Raw genomic sequence first — 21,241 nt, 5'->3', positions numbered from 1 at the left:
TTTATTTTATTTTATAATTTGTAGCATACATACAGAGGTACAAAAAAATACAGGTAAGAGTAGCATGCCAAAGCCACTTATATGCATAGCATTACGGGCAGGCTTAAAATTAACTTGAGATTAACTAAGCAAAGATGTAATCAGTGATAAAACATTATTGTAAACAGATAACAATAAAGCACAAATGAGTATTACAAAGACAGGTCATATGGTTGCATGCATTGCTGTACATTCAGTAGAATGGAGTATTCTGTTAGGTAGTGTATTTAAAAAATGACAAAGTTAGATTGGGTCTTAGGTTTAACATTTATGTGATATAATTGTGAGAAACATTTAGGATATACAATTTATAAGGTTCAGTTATTCAGTATTTATTTGGTTTTGGGTGAGTAAGTGATCTTTGAGAAGAGACTTGAATTTATAAACAGGTAGTGTTTCTTTTATATTTACAGGTAATGAGTTCCAGATTTTAGGGCCTTTTATGTGCATTGAGTTTTTGCATAGCGTAAGATGGACACAAGGAACATCAAAGAGTGATCTGTGTCTTGTGTTAGGGTCATGAGTTCTGTTGAGGTTGGCAAGCAGATGTTTGAGGGGAGGGTTAATATCAGAGTTAAGTGTTCTATGTATGTAATAGGTGCAGTAATAAGTGTGAATAAGTATGGATGTTTTGTATGGTGAGTAGGTTAAGTGTTTTGAATATTGGTGGAGTGTGCTGCATGTAGTGGGAATTTGTTATCATTCTGACTGCAGCCTTTTGTTGGATAATTAGTGGTCTGAGGTGGTTAATTGTTGTTGAGCCCCATGCACAAATTCCATAGGTGAGATAGGGGTAAATAAGAGAGTGATACAGGGCCAGGAGTGCTGACTGTGGAACATAGTAATGTATCTTCGATAGTATGCCTACGGTCTTGGAAATTTTCTTAGAAATTTGTTGTATATATGTATGAAATTTGAGTCTATTATCAAGGTGGATTCCTAAGAATTTTGTCAATGTTTAGCGTAAGTTTGTTAGTCCTCATCCAGGTTGATATTTTCTGTAATTCGGCATTTACAGTATTGGCTAGCATGACTGGGCTCGGGTGAGAGAGGACGTATGTAGTGTCATCTGCAAATAGTGTGGGTTTGAGTAATTGCGAAGCATTTGGTAGGTCATTTATGTATAGGAGAAAGAGAAGAGGGCCAAGGACGCTTCCCTGTGGGACACCAACTGTAATTGGTTGTGTGGAAGAGTTTGCCCCATTTGTGTACACATATTGGCTTCTGTTGCTGAGGTATGACTTGAGGTAGTTGAGAGAGTGCCCTCTTATACCATAGTGAGACAATTTTATGTGGAGCAAGTCATGGTCAACTGTATCAAAAGCTTTTCGTAAGTCAATGAAGATCCCCAGTGGGATTTCTTTTTTCTCTATTGCAGTGTATATATGTTCTAGCATGTGTATAATAGCATCATTTGTATTTTTATTAGGCCTGAAACCAAATTGGCAGGGGTTGAGTATGTTTTGGGAGATGAGATAGGAGTAGATTCGTTTATGAATTAATTTTTCGAAGATTTTTGAGAGAGGGTGTAAGTTGGATATTGGCCTATAGTTATTCAACTCGGTTTGGTCTCCTCCTTTATGGATCGGGGTGACCCTTGCTATTTTGAGAACTGTAGGGAAGGTAGAGGATTCAATGGATTTGTTAAAGAGTGTTGCAGTGATTGGTGATAGCACTTGTGACACTTTTTTGTATATAAAGGGTGGTAAGGTATTTAGATCTCCTGTCTTGTTTTTTAGTGTGTTGATAATAAGGGAGACTTCATATGGGTTAGTCGAAGCTAGGAACAGTGTGTTCGGGTAGTTGCCAGTGAGGTAGTCATTTGGTGGGGTATCTGTGCTTGGGATTTTATTGGCAAGGTTTTTTCCTAGAGTGGAGAAGAAATCATTGAGTCTGCTGTTTCTGTTGGTGGGAGTTGGTGTTCATCTGCTTTTGTTAATTTAATTTCGCTATTTCGTGTTATCTTTTTTGTTCCTAGAATTTCTGATAGGGTTTTCCAGGTCTTTTTTATGTCACCTCGTAAGTGGATAATCTGTTCTCATAATACAATATTTTTGCCCTTCTTATCAGGCTGGTTAGGATTGACGAGTAACGTTTTGTTTGGTCTCTGGTTATGTGACCCATTCTGTACTGTTTTTCATAGAGGTGTTTTGTATTTATGGATTTGAGGATGCTGGGTGTTAGCCAGGGACTGTTCAGTCTCTTGGCTGTCATCTGTTTAGTTTTTTTAGGGCAGTGCTTGTTATAGAGGTATTGGGTCTTTTTTAGAAAATTATTAATACATTCGTCAATGTCTGTATAGATTTCTAGCTCAGTTTGCCAGTCTATGTTTGTTACTGCTGTTGTGAAGTTATTAATGGCTGCCTCATTGTGAAGTCTGAAGGTGACTTTAGTAGTGTCTTGGGGTAATTTACCAAGAGTTGTTATGAGGATTTCAAGCAATATATACCGAGCAAACGTAATCGCTTTGTTATGTGTGACTGTGAGAGTGGTCTTGTGTTGGATGTCATTGTCTACACTGGGAGAAACACACTCGATGATGACAGACGGATGTTGGGCATTTCTGGTGATGTTGTTTGCAAGATGATGGAACCATACCTTTGCAAGGGTCATACATTGTTCACAGACAACTGGTGTACAAGCCTTATGCTTGCTGATTTCCTATATGCGAACAATACTGATATATGTGGAACAGTGAGAAGGAATAGAAAACATATGCCAAAGTTCAGTGGAGGCAGTGCAAGCATTTCATGCCAATGATATCATGGCATTCATGTGGCATGACAAACGGGATGTGACATTGCTGTCAACCATCCACAGAAACGAGATGGTACAAACAGACAAAGTGAACCGGGACACCAGTGAACATATTGTCAAGCCAACTGTTGTGGTCGACTACACGAACAATATGCAACTAGTCGACAAGTGTGATATGATGATAGGGTTTGTTGACTGTGTGCGCAGGAGTCGCAAGTGGTATATAAAACTATTTTTCCACCTTGTAGACATTGCTTGCTCAATGCATTCAGTATGTACAAAATAAAGACTGGAAAACGACAATGTTTTGCAGAATTCTAATTGAATGTCATAAAACAGATAGCAAAAAAATATGGTACCACACCTGTACCTGCCCCTCAACAGCGACATGTCCCCCGACCACGACCACAACCACAGCCTGTTGGGGAAGTGCCAGCCTGAATCATCCCTAACTGTCACTACCTGATACAAATACCACCTACCCCAAAGAAGAAGTATTCACAGAAAAAGTGTGTTGTGTGTGCTACCATCACAAAACGCCCCCAACAGCAGGACACCTCAAGCCTCACTTGCTGGTGATGTACCCTTGATGGTCGTGGCTTGTGGAGGTAGATGTTCGGAATGATGCTTTGGCAAAGATGTTGGAAAGTGTGTTTGGCCGGAATGTTGGTAGGGAAGGGACTATGTATCTTCTTCTCATGCAGTGTCTTCTCTGGGTGTGTTGAAGCTGATGGTCTTTCATGCCTCCTGCAGTCTCTGATGAAGTGGCGATGAGATGGCAGCCTGGGAGGCACTTGGAAAATACCTGTTCAATTATAATTGCATTCTTCCTCAAGGAACCGTTGCTGCAGCATTTCTGGAGTGCCGCGCCAGGCAAGCCAAGCCTCATAATTACACCGCTTGTTTGGTTTTGGTCGTGGCGTGGTGCAGTAAAGTGGAGAAGATCGTTTGGTTGGTGGGTTTCGATTGAACTTTGTGTCCGAAGTTCGTGGATTAGGCTTTGCAGCGTAGAATATCAAGGCGGAAAGGAATTAAGCGTTGCGACCGAATCCTTTCTTCAAGTGTGAACTGGCCTTGGAAAGCTCGAACCTGGTTGGAGTATTTGGTCTTGGAAGCTTGAGCGTTGGCGTTTAGGAAGTTATGGGGCGAATGTCGTCCAACATAGCGGGCCGGGTGACAGGCCGAGAAAAGAAGGAATCTGGTGACGGTTGGAGAAACGCGTTCGGCTTCCTAGATGTTCCATCATTCGTATAGGTTAGCTTAGGACTGGCTTCAACCCAATTGGCCGAACCGGGCCGTTGGTCAAGGGAATCTGCCTAGAGGGGTGATTTTCAAAGAGACGTAAAGCCAAGCATTACAGCCTTGTCCAACCGGAATTCGATAGAAATTCGCCTGGCCTGGAATGGGAAGATGAAGTGAATCGGTCAATTTTTCTTGCCAGCCAGAATCTATGGCTTCGTTTAGTAGGTACTGTCATCGCAATCAGGGAAGTCACGTGCAAGGCCTGGAAAGTTCTTGTTCCCTGATGCTTGATGTTGCACGAAATAGATTGGAGGAAGCATCACCTGGAGTGTTTGAAGATGTGCCTGGATGATAGTGCCTCCAAGAAGCTTAGGCGAGGTGTGGCGGTAATTCCTCGAGCTATTGGGGCTTGCTGGGCCTATTCCCGTTTGGATTCTGGGACCTCAGGTGGGATACCAGGCTTCGTGAGTCCTGGCAGGCCGTGACTCAGCAGGTCTGGGGTTGCTGGGCAGGTGGTGTGCAGAAGTTTTCTTCCCCTTGTTCTTCGAGCTCAGTCACGAATGCTTAGTTCCTTTGGAAGAGTGCTCTAGCACGGTTGTTCCACTTGGGTTGGTTGTTGCAGGTATCTCGTCAGGTATAACCCGGTCGATTGAAGTAAGACTTGATCATTTCGGTTGGCATTCCGATGGTCGTCAGCCTTGTTCTGATCGCACGAAGGCCAACCGCCTCCTTTCCGGGAGCTGCGCATGGCGGCTGGCTGAGACCCCTGATGGCCTGAAGACTGCCTGGGAAGTCTAGTCTACCTTTGAGTGCATTGGCCATAGCGTCGAGGGTTCGTGACTCGGGGCATTTCGCCGCACCTGGCGCCTAAGCCCTTGAGCTAGGGCCTCACCCGCTGAGGAATTGACTTGCCATAAGAAGTCAATCACGCCTACTACAGACCACAATGGAAGTGAGTTCCAGGCTTGTCTTCAAGGCATCATCTCAGCAGCCATGTCAAATTACGCAGCTCCCCAGTCATTGCCTCGGTTTCGTTAACATTCCAATGCACTCAAAGGTAGGGGCTGAAGACCCTCTTAGGCCATCAAGGGTGACCACCGCTGATAGGAGGTGGTGTTGTCAACTATGAACACTGACCCGAATTTACTTGGAACAAAATGCCCGTCTTACTTAATGGACCCAGATACCTAACCACCTCTGTGCCAACTAACCAAGTTGGACCAACCTTACTAAAACTGCTTCAGGACTCAGCCGTTGATTCTGGAGGAAGTCCTAGAACTGGAAGAAATCCTTGCAAGGACCATTGCCCAGCTTCCCCTGGAAGCCTGCCAGAATTGTGCGACCTGCCAAAGACTCGCAAGCCTGGTTGTCCCATTGAGCTCCATATCCTCGGGAACAGGGGTAGTACTCCCCACAAGCCTCAGGAATTCTCCAAAGCACCTCTCGAACTCTGGGGCAACCTTATCAGGTCCAGCACATCTCAAACACTCAGGTCCGATCTTCCTCAATGCGTGCTTCGGCAACATCAAGCATCAGGTCAAGGAAGCTTTCCAGCTTGACGGACTTCCCCATTCCACTTAGTACCTACCTACTAAGCCATCGATCTCTTTGGCGCAATGAAAAAATTGGACGATTCGCTTGATCTTCCCATTCCAAGCCAGCTACTTCATCGAATTTGGTTGAACTTCAACTGTGTTGGCTACGTGACTCTGAAAAATCCACTCCTTTCAGGCAGACCTTTTGACCTAACCGGCGGGTTCGGCCAGTTCAAGTGCAGTCCCATCTTAACCTATACATGGAACATCTAGAAGCCTAACGCGTTCTCCACCGTTATTTCCTTCTGGTCTGTCTCCGGCCCGCTATGTTGTTCGGCATGATTCTCCTCAATAACTCCTACGCCCAACGCTCAAGGCTGCTCCAAGACAAGCTCAATTCCAGGTCGAGCCTTCAATCCAGTTCACACTTTCTGAAGTGCGGTCATCTACTGTTCCTTTCCTGATGTTCTGCTCTGCAGTTGACCGCGAACTTCGTTTTAAAGCTCTGTCGCCCTTTTCCGCCGGCAAAAGCGATCTTTCTCCACTCTACTCTGCCGTTTGACACCTCCAGCGGGTGTTGTTGTAGGGCTTCTTCCTGCGCTCAGCAATCTGCAGGCAAAATTCGAGTTCCTGAGGAAGAATGCGCTATAAGTTGAACAGGTGACTCCACTCCACTCCTCGTACTTCATCAGAAGACTGCAGATCTGGCAGCACTACATCTTCAACACGCCCAGATAAGACACTGGCCGAAGAGACACATATCCTTGACCAAACCCATTGGTCAATAAAGGATCACATTATACTGCATTTGTGTTTATATTGCCATGGAATATCATACAATCTTGGAGTTCTAGAAACATCAGTGGGGCATGTAAATACTTGTATATAGTTGTAGATAATAGAATGTGTTTCAGCCAGGTGTGTAAAATCATCTATCAGTGTGTACATGTGTGTTTGTGACAGTATGATAATAATTTTGTATACAGTAGACCGTCATTTAGCACAGTAGTTACGTTCCTGAAAATGCCGTGTTAGGTAAAATCATAGTAGATGAACTGAAGAACTTATGGGAAAAATAGGGTTACTTTCCTGGGAGCCCCCCAAAAGCCAAACAACTTTTTTTTTAGGCCTCCACATCTTACAAAAATAAAAGTGAATATGTAGTTGTAGTTCATTGTCGTGATGTATTATGTTGTTGTTACTGCTTAAGACTACAAATGTAAGAGAAATAATAGTATTTCTTACCTTAAATTGTGGTTGCTGGTGTTTGTGGATGATTGTGAAGAGATTGGAGAGTTATGTTGTGGTCCTACTGGGCTGAGGTGGATGGTAGAGGTTCTGGTACTGAAGTTGATGGTTGTACTGGAGTGTATAACTTTAAGTCATTCAGTCAGTCAGTCAAGTCATTCAGTCAGGTCACTCAGTAAGTCAGTCAAGTCATTCAGTAAGTCAGGTCACTCAGTAAGTCAGTCAAGTCATTCAGTCAGTAAAGTCACTTGGTTAGTCAATTAAGTCATTCAGTAAGTCAGTCAAGTCAGTAAGTCAGTCAGGTCACTCAGGAAGTCAGTCAAGTCATTCAGTAAGTCAGTCAAGTCACTCAGTAAGTGACTTGACTGACTTGCTGAATGACTTGACTGACTTACTGAATGACTTGACTGACTTACAGAGTGACTTGACTGACTTACTGAGTGACTTGACTGACCCACCAAGTGACTTGACTGGCTTACTGAGTGACTTGACTGATTTACTGAGTGACTTAACTGACTTACTGTAGACAGCCTGTACTGTCTGCACAGACAGCCTATACTGTCTGCCAGCTTAGCTCATATTTCGCGGCATTTATGTGCTGCCCTCTGGGCCAGCCCAAAGTCTGTGGGATGCTGGTCCCACACGCTCACTCTCTCACTCTCCCAGCGGCCTAGCAGCAAGACACAAGACCTACTAGTTCTCCCTCTCGTGGGCATGGCCCTACCCGGGCCATGGGCACAACACAAGCCTGTGTACCCACCACTATATTACAAATAAAGTAAAGAAGCCTCCGAAGACGTTTATCATTTGAACCCCGCTCTGCAACAGCCTACCAATTAATCAATTAATCGTGTTTCACATTGGTAGCAGCGGTGGTCGCAGCAGTTGTGTTTGCCCGGAGAGAGGAAGGAAGAGGTATGAAGTCATCTTCACTTTATCACCCTATACAAGAAGCATCCATCTGTCAACGAGTTATCCTGATGTCATGTCTGCACGTTTGAGCATCCAGACACAGGTACAAGCAGGATCTAGCCAAAATTTGCTGAATTTCTTCGAGAATTGTAAGTGGTGTCCCAGTGACCCCACGCTACAGTGTCCCACGCTGTTTCTCAAGTCATGTGTTCAGCATCACTTGTATGTTGCTGTTGTTGTTCAGCTCAGCACAGCTGTTTCAGCAAGCCAGAGGTGAGTTTTGTGGTGATTTCTGCGTCCAGTGTGCGTTTCGCCGTGTTGTGGGTTTGAGAGGAGGAAGTGGCCAGATGCTCCCTCACCAAACACTCACCCACGCTCCTTGCCACCACACTACCATACACCACCACGCCATCACTCCCTCTGCTGTGTTTTCTGCTGTTTTTCGTGTGAATTCATTGCCAATGATGTGTATCCGAGTGCCCGAGGCTACTCAAAGCCATGTGGATCAGCAAGCCACGTGGATCAGCAAGCCACGTAAATCACAAGCCATGTGGATCAGCAAGCCACGTGGATCAGCAAGCCATGTGGATCAGCAAGCCATGCAGATCAGCAAGCCACGTAGATCAGCAAGCCATGTGGATCAGCAAGCCACATGGATCAGCAAGCCACGTGGATCAGCAAGATACGTGTATCAGCATGCCACGTAGATCCCGACGCCACATGGGGTGTGGGCAATGTCACGTGGATCTACAAGCCACATGGGTTACCAAGCCAGATGTCCCAGGCCTCATGCTGTGGTCTGCTGCCCACATCACATTGACGTCACCGACGATGCTGCCCGACTTCATGACGTCACGATGTCTGCCTGACATCACCTCAAGATGTCTGCTGACGTCACAGTGCTGCTGACGTCACCTCGCGACGTCACGCCTGACATCACATGATGTCACACAGTGTTCTAGTAATTATTTCAGTATTGTCGAGAAGATTGAGAGAAGATATGTCGTGTGTTAATTAATTCCTCAGTCAGTGTTCTCACATGTTAGTGTATAGCTTAGTGTCAGTTTTGTGCACAGAAAAGCATCATTTGCTAGTTAAGCCATGTTGTACCGCATGTACCGCGGGTGTGTGTAAAAAAAACATACCACGGGCGGGATTTAACCCGCAGTCAGAGAGTCTCAAAACTCCAGACCGTTGCGTTAGCCACTGGACCAGCTAGCCACAATAAGATTCGTCCAACTAGGTATATTTCTACACCATAGGAAGGTTAGCATAGGCACCACTGTGACCACAAATGCAAGTTTTTACAGACGAATCTCCAGCTAGCGTGGCTGTGACGAACTCTAGCTCAAGTGCCCCTCAATGCTGTTTTGAGACTCTCTGACCGCGGGTTCAATCCCGCCCATGGAATATTTTGTTTGCAATCGTGTCGTTACGATTTCGTGAGTCGTGTGTGTAAAGTTTTAGCCAGACCCCTGAGTAGCACCACTGTGTTAAGTCACCCGGTGTGACCAGCACGTTTGACAGCTGATATCAGTCAGCCTGAGCCCGAGCCCTCTTGTACAGAAAGCTCTTATGCTCGTTGCTCATAGTTGTTCTGCAGAATCGTACCTGCTACGATTCCCATTGAGATTTGTTTCACTTCACCTCCAGACCTTCAGAGTGCAGATATACATGTATGTAGAGAAACAAGTCTGGGGATGCTTAGACTAACCTCTGCTATAACTCCAACTGCCTAGAGAATGACACTCGTTAAGCCGCAGTTAGCCCTGTTGGCAGGCGCTGTGTCAGCCTCGTGTCACAAGCTTCAGTGAGCAGCCTGCACAAAAAAGATGTCACTTTGACTGCTAGCTCGCTCACTGCAGTCTGGTGTATGATGTTACGACTCCCAGATGTTTTGCCCAGTCGTCTCTGCCACGACTCGCTCCACGCTCGCCGGCAGTGACAGCCCAGCAACAGTACCAGTCGAGAAGTGTCCTCCTGAGTCACTTGCCAGAAGTTCTGCCCAGTTGCCGAGTTTTGACGACGCCTCACTCGAGGGCACCAGTATGTCGTGCCCCAGGTTGAGTGAAAACCTGCAGCGACTCCTACGATGACTGCTTCACCGTTCCAGAGGAGACCATAACCTGTTACGTCACAGCTCAGCCACAGCGATGTCTCCTGTGTTGCAGTATCTGTCCAGATGCAGGAAAGTGTGCAGTGATGCCCATCAAGGCTCACTGCCTTTGACCACGATGTTTAGCACACCCTACATGTTTTTTCTTCCCTCCCTGTAGGAAGTTTCTTTTCCATGTCCATATGTATATATATGTTTTTTATTTTGTGTTCTGTGCCCTTTTCCTACGAGAGAGAGACCGAGTTTTTTTACCACCAGTATTGTCGCATCGGGACGACTTGAGGTAGGTGGCCGAGCGGATGTAGACAGCTTGTACTGTCTGCACAGACAGCCAATGCTGTCTGCCAGCTTAGTTCATATTTTGCGGCATTTAAGTGCTGCCCTCCGGGCCAGCCCAAAGTCTGTGGGATGCTGGTCCCACACGCTCACTCTCTCACTCTCACAGCGGCCTAGCAGCAAGACACAAGGCCTACTAGTTCTCCCTCTCATGGGCATGGCCCTGCCTGGGGCATGGGCACAACACACAAGCCTGTGTACCCACCACTACATTACAAATAAAGTAAAGAAACCTCCGAAGACGTTTATCATTTGAACCCCGCTCTGCAACAGCCTACCAATTAATCGTGTTAACATTACTGAATGACTTGACTGACTTAATGACTTGATTTACTGAGTGATTTGACTGACTTACTAAGTGACTTGACTGAATGACTTACTGAGTGACTTGACTGACAGTAAGTCAGTCAGTAGAAGTCACTCAGTAAGTCAATCAGTCAAGTCACTCATTAATTAAGTCAGTCAAGTCATTCAATAAGTCAGTCAAGTCACTCAGTAAGTCAGTCAGGTCACTCAGTAAGTCATTCAGTCAAGTCACTCAGTAAGTCATTTAGTAAGTCAGTCATTCAGTCACACAAACTAATGTTTACCTCTTTTTCTGTGTACAAAGTAATACTTCATTACGGCTGCAGGTTATCTCTTGTCTAATAACTTTGTTTCTTTGTTAATTCTAAGACTTAAGTGCTTATACCTCTTCGTGCCACTTTCAGCAACACTGGTATGGCTACTGGGTGTCATGATTGCTTGGAAGATACAAGATATAGTAATTAAAATATCATAACACGATTCACAAACACAGCTGCCTTGTAGCAGAGAAAGACCGGACACGTATGAATTACGAATGCTGGGATGGTGGGGTGGTGTCAGGGAGTGGCAGGGTATGGCGGGAGGGCTCCCCGGCTGCTACACAACAAGGTGGCCGCTTGAGCAAAAGAGAATTTTGTTTTCCTTCCCACAAACTGAGCGGTGTTAAATTAATTATACAACGTGTTACATAAAATTCTGCCGCAATTCTTCAATTGTGCAATACCCAAATCGTGCCAAATAAACTTGTGCTAAATGATGGTCTACTGTATAATATTGGTGTGTAAACAACAATTGGCATTGAAATAAAATGATTTACTATGAAACATAATTATCATATAAAAACCAAGAAAATTAAAAAAAAATGGAAAAAACGGTAAATATGTAGAATTTCTGCAAGCAGCAGTGCTCCATGTTGCCATCAGGTGATAATCAAGTGCCAGCTTTGCGGGCTCATATCTCGGTAAATACTGACCCTAAAAATTTTTTTTCCTATGTCACATAGAAAAATGCGCTCTGTATTTCTTCAAAAAAAAAAAAAAAAAATTCAAAATACTCGGAGCGCTGAGCGAGAGAACGTAGATCTATGTTTGGACAGTTAACGGGTTAAGTATATGAAGTGTCTTGATTTAAAATTGTGCAGCATAAAATCTGTTTATTGTCATCTTGTTGCATTTATAAGTATGTAAAGTGTCTTGATTTACAGTTCTGCAAGATAACCAATAATGTATGTTGAATATTTTGCTAGCAGTTCGAGCAAGAGGTCACGAGGCAGCTTGACCAGACAGGAGAGTTTCCACGAGCTGGAAGACCTGGCATGTAAATTGGCACCCAAAGTGGATGGCAGAATAATTATAGCCAGTGATGAGGTTAGTACATAACTCCCATGTTATTAATACCTAAATGAACAACCTGCAGTGGATGCTGCAAAGAAATTCCCATGTTGTTGGTATGCTAATAAACAACCTTCAGTGGATGCTGCAAAGAGTTAAGTAATGGTAGATTGCTGGGACAGAGTTTCACTCTGTTAGTGCTTCATGTTTCACTCTGTTAGTGCTTCATGTTTCAGTCTGGTAGTGCTTCATGTTTCACTCTGGTAATGCTTCATGGTTTCACTCTGGTAGTGCTTCATGTTTCACTCTGTTAGTGCTTCATGTTTCACTCTGTTAGTGCTTCATGTTTCACTCTGTTAGTGCTTCATGTTTCACTCTGTTAGTGCTTCATGTTTCACTCTGTTAGTGCTTCATGTTTCACTCTGTTAGTGCTTCATCAACATCTGATAAAATTATCTTAATAAATGTTTGTGCTGTAGTGAATATTTTTCACTTACACATTGTCTCTGAGGTGTTGCTTGTGTCTGTGTTACTTTCTTTGTCTCCTTGATGCCACTGAAAGTTTACTTTGTGTTCTTGATGCCACTGAAAGTTTACTTTGTGTTCTTGATGCCACTGATAGTTTACTTTGTGTTCTTGATGCCACTGATAGTTTACTTTGTGTTCTTGATGCCACTGATAGTTTACTTTGTGTTCTTGATGCCACTCTAATAGTTTACTTTGTGTTCTTGATGCCACTTTGATAGCTTACTATGTGTTCTTGATGCCACTGATAGTTTACTTTGTGTTCTTGATGCCACTGATAGTTTACTTTGTGTTTTTACACCACTGTGATAGTTTACTTTCTGTTCTTGATGCCACTGTGATAGTTTACTTTGTGTTCTTGATGCCACTCTGATAGTTTACTTTCTGTTCTTGATGCCACTGTGATAGTTTACTTTCTGTTCTTGATGCCACTGTGATAGTTTACTTTGTGTTCTTGATGCCACTCTGATAGTTTACTTTCTGTTCGTGATGCCACTCTGATAGTTTACTTTCTGTTCTTGATGCCACTGTGATAGTTTACTTTCTGTTCTTGATGCCACTCTGATAGTTTACTTTCTGTTCTTGATACCACTGATAGTTTGCTTTCTGTTCTTGATGCCACTGTGATAGTTTACTTTCTGTTCTTGATACCACTGATAGTTTGCTTTCTGTTCTTGATGCCACTCTGATAGTTTACTTTCTGTTCTTGATACCACTGATAGTTTGCTTTCTGTTCTTGATGCCACTGTGATAGTTTACTTTCTGTTCTTGATACCACTGATAGTTTGCTTTCTGTTCTTGATGCCACTGTGATAGTTTACTTTCTGTTCTTGATGCCACTGTGATAGTTTACTTTCTGTTCTTGATGCCACTGTGATAGTTTACTTTCTGTTCTTGATACCACTGATAGTTTGCTTTCTGTTCTTGATGCCACTGTGATAGTTTACTTTCTGTTCTTGATGCCACTCTGATAGTTTACTTTCTGTTCTTGATGCCACTCTGATAGTTTACTTTCTGTTCTTGATGCCACTCTGATAGTTTACTTTCTGTTCTTGATGCCACTCTGATAATTTACTTCCTCCATGTTCTTGAAGGAACTATGATAAGATTACTTTCTTCACATTCCTATGAAGCATTTAACCATTGATTACTCTATAAAAAAAATCCCTTCAAAATGCATTCTGAATTTTTATTATTTATGTTTTAGAAAATTTAAACCCTGTGTAACATAAACCTAGACTTTTGAAACTTGCAATATATCAGTGTAAATGGCTTGAGAAAATCTGTCTCTTTCATCAGTAACATTGGATTTACAGTAGTTTCTTTGTTTCTTGACAGGGTGAAATAATTTGTCACTGTATTTGTCAAATAAAAACTGTCAATTTAAATAATATTAGCCAATTTTTTCTTAGTTTTGTGTAAACAGAATTGAGATCAATTTAATATGCTGTGAAAATTATTTTTGGTGTGATTTGTTTGGTGTTTAAAGTACAATACTTCATGGAGAGGCATTGAAAGTTTTGAGGGAAAACTAAAGACCTGAGTGAATATCTTAATAATTATTGAAGTCTCTTTGCCAGTCAATGGTACTTATTGACACGATAAAGTTGCTGACTGATTTTGATGTTGAACTTTACCATAAATAATTTTATTCATCACCGAGCAGACTTCCTGCTATAGATTTGGACAAGGAAAGCATTGTGTACTTGGCTGCCCCCACCCATATATGTTCCTTGTAACTGCTGTGAGGTTTGGGATTCAGTATGTGGTGGTGCAGTTGAGGTGATACATGACTGCTCTGGGAAGTCTGTAGGGATCACCAGGACCTTTTAGGAAGGTCTTCTGACATTAACAATTTAATGGGATTCTTAAATGATGCTGGATTTTTTAACTTGGTGTGATAGTAATTGTATGCTTTATTGATGTTGGGTAGTTTTTATTATTTGCTAATTTTACCTTGGATTTTATTAGGTGCATTGTATCTAGTTTTTATTTGCAAGAGTGAAAACTCTCTACGAAACAGTAAAGTATTCCTCACACTTGAAGTGACCCAGTGTGTGAACCTTTCCTGCTTAGTCTGAGCTGTGCCTGCTCTTCCCTGCCGCTACATGCTCCTTATGCTTCACCCTTTATAATTCACCAGTTTCTCTCCATTAAACCTGTTTGCTGATAAAACTGTACAGACTAAACCAAATATATATAAATTTGTAATTTTGTTGTTTAAAGAGAAATTGACTTTAATTTAGTTTAGATGTGTTTTAGTACCAAAATGGTTACTTATATTACCCAAATAATTAAAATGTATCGTATTGTTCATTTGGTGTGAAGTTATGGTTGACCTCAAGTTTCACATACACAAAAGTTTTCTAACAAAATAAACAGCCATTTCTGTCCCATAAAAATGGCATTCGTAGTGCTTTTATATCTTGTATATCTTTGATGTTTATTGTTGCCTTTTATTTATACTGTGTTGTCCATGTGTGTGTTATCCCCCACCGTCCAGATCATTAAGCAGCTCAAAGCTGAGAGGGCCTTGCAGTGTGTCATCCAGGAAGAAGAAAGAGAAGCATAGCTGTGCAGGTAGACTTGTGTTCCTCAGTGTTGTTCTCTGACAGAGGCTGCCATCCAGGCCATGTTTATCATAACTTTATGACAAGCAGTTTTGTTAATGAAAGATAATTTGGGTAATAATGGTAGAATTACCTACAAAATATTAGGTAAATGGACACAGATGTGACATTTTATTGTGGCAGTGTTTCACTCTCCAGGAGCTCTGTCAAGCTGTTATGGCTTGACAAAGCTGCTGGAAAGCAAAACATTGCCATAGTAAAATGTCTCATTAGTTACATCTGTGTTCTTTTACTTAAGATAATTTTGGTTAAATCAACTTGACGTATGTATAGTATAATTACTCAGGCCTTTTTTAAAGGTATTGACAATGGGAAATACAGAGCTATACATGTTACTGCAATATATACATATCATATCATACTGTATTCCTACAGCATTAGCATGTTGCATAACCAAGAATTCTCGCCTACATGAATTTTGCAATGTACTTATCTCGGCTCGGCTCCCTGGGCTCACTTTGCAGATCTGCACACCAAACACTACTTTTTTCAGCTCTAAATTTTTATGACTTCTGAGAGAAGTTGATTGATTATTAGCACTGATGAGGTGTAATTATTTCACTATGACTTATATGTTGGTGGCCTTTGCTTCAACAACTGTATCATGTGTTGTACCAGCAAGTTTGTTGTGTACAGTGCTAACTTGACAACATATTACAGTTCCTTACAGTTGTACCAGAGATATCCCCCAAAATGTCATGTTAGCATATCTTTAACCCAAGAAGCCTCGACAAGGAGAACATAGAGAGTATATATATACTTCATTTTAAGAACAGTGATTGAAAGTTCTCCATTGGGCATATTTATGGGACTAGTGAGTTATCTCTATGCATAAAAAGAGTAAAGGAGGAAGCAACACAGTACAGTACAGTAGGGCCCCACCTTACAGTGTTCCTCTAATACGGCTATTTCAAATTATGACCAAAATTTGCTATACGGCAAGCGGTCTTTCAAATATGGCGCTCCCCACTTGGTTTGTTTACATTCTCCGTGAGCACATATCTCTATTATGTCTGGAAATTTTCCAAAATTTCAAGTGTTTTAAGTTATTGCGTACTTTATATGTACTCTGATGATTATACTTATGTGTACCTGTACTTAAATATACTTACACACTGTGCTGGCATGCAGGTACACATTAAAATCACTAAGAGTGTCTCTACTCTTGGCGTCATATTAATAATAATACATGTAATCTCTAGGGCATATTAATTAAATGTCGTATATTAAGCTAATATAGACATTTCTATTAATCCATCTATATTTTTTTCAAAATTATATAATAAACACGCTGTGTAACATAAACATGATACATACACCCACAGTATAAAAATCGGCTTAAATATAAGGTTTGTTTACCAAGCGGTTGGTTGAAGGGTCGGAAGAATTACGTTTTCTCTAGTCAAACACCAGTAACTTTACTAGAAATTTATTACTTTCGTATGCCTTCACTCTGTCTATAGCAATTAATGGCCCTTGTGGGTTTAGCACTTCTTTTTTATTATGATTATAATATAATAACTTGTAATAATAATTTGTAAATATTAATAATAATAATAATAATAATTTGTCAGAGCATCATTCCTTCTAAAAATTACATGAGAATGTAAGTGTTGATCTTTATTTATTCTACTGTACCGCTGTGGAGACAACTTGTACACAGTGCAAGGTGTTTGTATGAATGTTAATGAACCATAATCAGACGCTTCGTCTGTTTGTTTAAATAGTAGGTGGGGTGGCCAGGTGGGCTACCCTACCTCACCTCCCACACGACTTTCTACAAATAAATACTTTTCACCTCTCACCTTACATTAAGACCATTAAGATTTATTAAGACTACAAATATTTTTAGGTAAGTAATGAGTGTACTGTTTGTTTATTTATTTATTTTATGTCTTTGCAAACAGTACATTGAGATTTTGTATTTACAATAGTTGGTTGCAATGCAAAGAGAGCCTCTATTATGCCTAGGCATTATGGGCCAATTTAACATTATTGGCTTACAGACTACTTAACACTAAGGATTGTATCATAGTTGTACAGTAAGATAGTAATTATTTCATAGTTGTACAGTAGATTGTTAATTATAAGTGAATCAAATTTATATAAGACAAAAGATATATTCATGTACTCAAAAATGCTTTTTGTGAAAACAATGATTCAATTATATTCCTGTCAACAATGGATATAAGGTTCAAAGTGAGTACATAAGTGAGTATGTTTGTACTGAGTATTTAGCGTTTAGTCTAGGGTGATTAAGTGGCTTTTGAGAAGAGTCTTAAATTGATTTTCAGACTGGGTTACTTTAATATCTTCTGGTAATGAATTCCATATTTTGGGGCCCTTTATGTGCATAGAGTTTTTATACAGTGTGATATGGACATGAGGTATATCAAAAAGAGATCTGTGCCTTGTGTTGTGGTCATGTGTCCTGTTTAGGTTGGAGAGGAGAAGCTTAAGTGGAGGGTTTATATTTGCATGTATTGTTCTGTGTAAGTAGTAGGCACATGAATAAGTATGAATGTTCTTAATGATGAACAGATTCAGACTGAAATTTGGTGGAGTATGCTGGCGGGAGTGGGAATTTGTTATCATTCTTACTGCTGCCTTTTGCTGGGTTATTAGGGATTTTAGGTGATTGGATGTTGTTGATCCCCATGCACAAATTCCATATGTAAGATAAGGGTATATGAGTGTATGGTACAGTGCCAGGAGAGCTGATTGTGGAACATAGTACCTTATCTTTGACAGTATGCTTACACTCTTGGAGATTTTCTTTGTGATTTGTTGTATGTGTGTCTGGAACTTAAGGCTACTGTCAAGGTGGATACCTAGGAATTTTCCCTCTGTGAGTCTTGTGACTGATGATTCGTTTAGCATTATGTTAATTGGATCATTTGCAGCTTTGTTTCCAAACTGAATGAAATAGGTTTTATCAGTATTCAGGGTAAATTTATTAGTCATCATCCAGGCAGATATTTTCTGCAATTTGGCATTGACTGTGTTTGAGTGGGAAAAGACGTATGTTGTGTCATCTGCAAATAATATGGGTTTGAGTAGCTGTGATGCATTCGGTAGATCATTGATGTAGATGAGAAAGAGGAGTGGTCCAAGGACACTTCCTTGTGGGACTCCTACTGTGACTGGTTGGGTGGAAGAGTTTGCATCATTTACATACACATATTGAGTTCTGTTACTAAGGTATGATTTTAGGTAGTTGAGGGAGTGGCCTCTGATACCATAGTGCGTTAATTTGGAGTATGGCAATTCATGGTCGACTATATCGAAAGCTTTACGTAAATCAATGAAAATGCCCAGCGGGACTTCTTTCTTTTCGAGTGCTGTATATATTAGTTCTAGCATGTGTAGGATAGCATCATTTGTGCTTTTATTATTCCTGAATCCAAACTGACAAGGGTTTAATATGTTGTGTGAGACGAGGTAGGAATAGATCAGTCTATTTTATCACTCGGGGGAGCTTTAAGCATTGTAGTATATTATGTGTGAGTGGGGTGACCAGGAGAGCTACCACACCTGACTTCTTACAGTAAATACTACTGTACTCACCTTTTGTCCTACATTAAGACTGTAAATATCTTGAGGTATATAATGAGTATATTGTGTGTGTATTTTACTTTTTATTGTTTTTTAATGCCCAGTTCTATTGCTAACTTAATATATGTTAGTGTAAACTTGTTATCTGGCATTTATATGCATTTATAAGTGGAAAAAATGGTGTTCTGCTTTCCTGCGATGTCTGCTTTCCAGCAGTAGCCTGGAACCTTACCTGCCGTATAAGTGTACTAGCCACAAATCAAGCACTAAACACATAATTGTATGTTGACACTAAGCACTAAACCTGTAAGGGTCATTCACCACTGCACAGCAGAGGGGAAAAATAAGTACATGTACGTATTTTGTTTTCATTAAAATCATTGGTTACACTGCTATCTTTTACCCAATACCTAAATGCATCCAGTAGGTACTGCAGTGTTCTTACACACAATATGACACTGGCTACTTAAAGCAGTGAAGAGCTTTTATGTGGATAGTGAGGTTCAAGTTATGGTATGTAAGAGAGAGGGGGATTATTTTCCAGTAAAACTAGGCTGTAGATAGGGATGTGTTATGTCACCATGGTTGTTTAACATTCATAGATGGGGTTGGACAAAAAGTGAATGATAGGGTGTCAGGGGAAAGGTGTGAAGTTGAAAGAGAGAGAAAGAATCTGGTATGGAGTGGCACTTGTCACAGTTGTACCTTGCTGGGAAATTCTGAAGAAAACTTGCTAAGGTTGGTGGAGGAATGTGGGAGGGTATGTAAAAGAAGGAAATTACAAGTGAATATAGGAAACAGCAAGGTGATGAGAGTAAGAAAAAAATAGATAATGGAAGATTGGATATCAGATTTGAAAGAAGGAATATGGAGGAAATGAATGTGTTCAGATATCTGGGAATGGACTTGTCAGCAGATAGGTGTATGAAAGATGAGGTGAACCATAGAACTGATAAAGAGGAAAAAAGGTGAGTGATGCACTGAGGTATCTATGGAAACAAAGAATGTTATCCATGGAGGCAAAAGGGGGAAATGTATGAGAGTGTTGTTGTGCCAACACTCTTATATGGGTGTGAAGCATAGATTGTGAATGTTGCAGCAAGGAGGAGGCTGGAGGCAGTGGAGATGTCATGCCTGAGGGCAATGTGTGGTGTGAATATTATGCAAAGAATTCATAGTGTTGAAATTTAGAGGAGGTGCGAAGTTACTAAAAGTATTATCCAGAGGGCTGAGGAGGGGTTGTTGATGTGGTTTGATCATTTAGAGAGGATGGAACAAAATTGGATGACTTGGAGGGTGTATAAATCTGTAGTGGAGGGAAGGCAGGGTACAGGCCTCTCTAGGAAATGTAGGAGGGAGGAGATAAAGGAAGTTTTGTATGTGGCTTGGACATCCAGCAGGGGTGTAGGAGTATGTTAGATATGAGTGAGTGGAGGCAAGTGGTTTTTATAACATGACATGCTGTTGAAGTGTGAGCATGTTGACATGTATGGAAGGATTCAAGGAAACCGGTTAGCTAGACTTGAGATGTGGATTTGGAAGGTACAGTGCCTGTGTTCTGAAGGAAGGGTGGAGATAGTATTTGCAATTTGGAAGGGTGTCTGAACTGTAGTATCAACACGCCTTTGGCAAGACAGTGATGGAGTGAGTGATAATGACAGTGTTTCTTCTTTTTTGGGTCGTCCTACATGAGTGGGAGATGGCTGATATGGTAAAAAAACAAAATATTTTGGGAGTGGATTTGTCGCCACACAACACTGACAAGTTTATAAATAAGTCAGATGTTGCACAACAGCTGGGTATCATTATTTTAAAAATGTTTGGTCTGCTCAGCAAGATGTTTCAGTTGAATACAGAGGTGACAACAGAAGCTGTGGAAAAGTAAAGACGAGGTGATCAGTCACTCAACCTTGAAGAAGTACTTTTGAGCTGGTCAGTCCCTCAGTCGTATTAAGTGTTCAGCTCTATATTCAACCTCACAGTGATCAAGGTTGTGGAGCCAAACACTTATTAACCCTTAAACTGTCCAAACATAGATCTACGTTTTTTCAACATTTGAAAGTATGTAAAAAAACGTAGAGCTTCTTTTTATTTTTTACATTTGAAAACGTGTAAAAAAAACTTTGATCTACGTTTTTTTTTTGTTATATTTGAAAATATGTAAAAAAACGTAGATGTACTTTTGGAGCACTACGCATGTGAACATAGATCTGTTTGGACAGTTTAAGGGTTAAGGTTGAGGGACTGACCACCTCATAATCACTTCTTCCACAAGGCTGAGGTCATATTAACCTCTCCACTGCTTCTGCTGTCTCTGATAGCTAAGTTACCTCTTCATTTAACTGTAGAAGCCTGCTAAGAATGCAGAATGTGTCAACAACAGAGATATCCAACTGTTGCATGTGTCTTACTCATCGACTAACATTTGCAAAGGTAACAAAGACCCTCAATAGTGTACAACCTTACACACAAACCAGTCTTCTTTAAAATCGTTAGTCAGTTCTCAGAGAGGGTACCTTCAGAAATGTGATTTTGAAAGAGGTCAGAGCTCCAGATGAAAACCATTTGGGTCAATACCATACATTCAGTGATCTCTACCTTACATGAAAGGTATTGATAAATTCTATAATACTGAAATGCATACATGAAAAAAGCTCAAATGTAAGTGGGAATGATTCTCATAAACTCTTTATGATGAAGTGTTGTGTA

At 41.1% G+C, this 21,241-nt stretch overlaps 1 protein-coding gene across 13 annotated transcripts in view; it reads left to right on the top strand.

Moving 5' to 3' along the window:
• LOC128697336 (mannosylglucosyl-3-phosphoglycerate phosphatase) overlaps positions 1–21,241 on the top strand; it is a 495,221-nt gene that overhangs the window by 417,271 nt on the left and 56,709 nt on the right. For 9 of the 13 annotated variants that reach the window (XR_011393159.1, XM_070094210.1, XM_070094212.1 and 6 more), the window contains one exon: positions 11,738–11,858. Coding sequence is in view for 12 of the 13 variants with exons in the window: in XM_070094210.1 (XP_069950311.1) it covers positions 11,738–11,858 (121 nt within the window). In the remaining variant the exon portion in view is untranslated. Of the gene's footprint in view, positions 1–11,737; positions 11,859–14,850; positions 14,928–21,241 lie in introns of all 13 variants that reach the window. The other 4 variants (XM_070094215.1, XM_070094209.1, XM_070094208.1 and 1 more) reach the window with 3 other exon arrangements.

The sequence above is a fragment of the Cherax quadricarinatus genome, chromosome 44, assembly GCF_038502225.1.
Source record: "Cherax quadricarinatus isolate ZL_2023a chromosome 44, ASM3850222v1, whole genome shotgun sequence".
In the NCBI taxonomy this organism is placed as follows: Eukaryota; Metazoa; Arthropoda; class Malacostraca; order Decapoda; family Parastacidae; genus Cherax; species Cherax quadricarinatus.
This window is presented reverse-complemented; position numbering and strand designations above follow the sequence as displayed.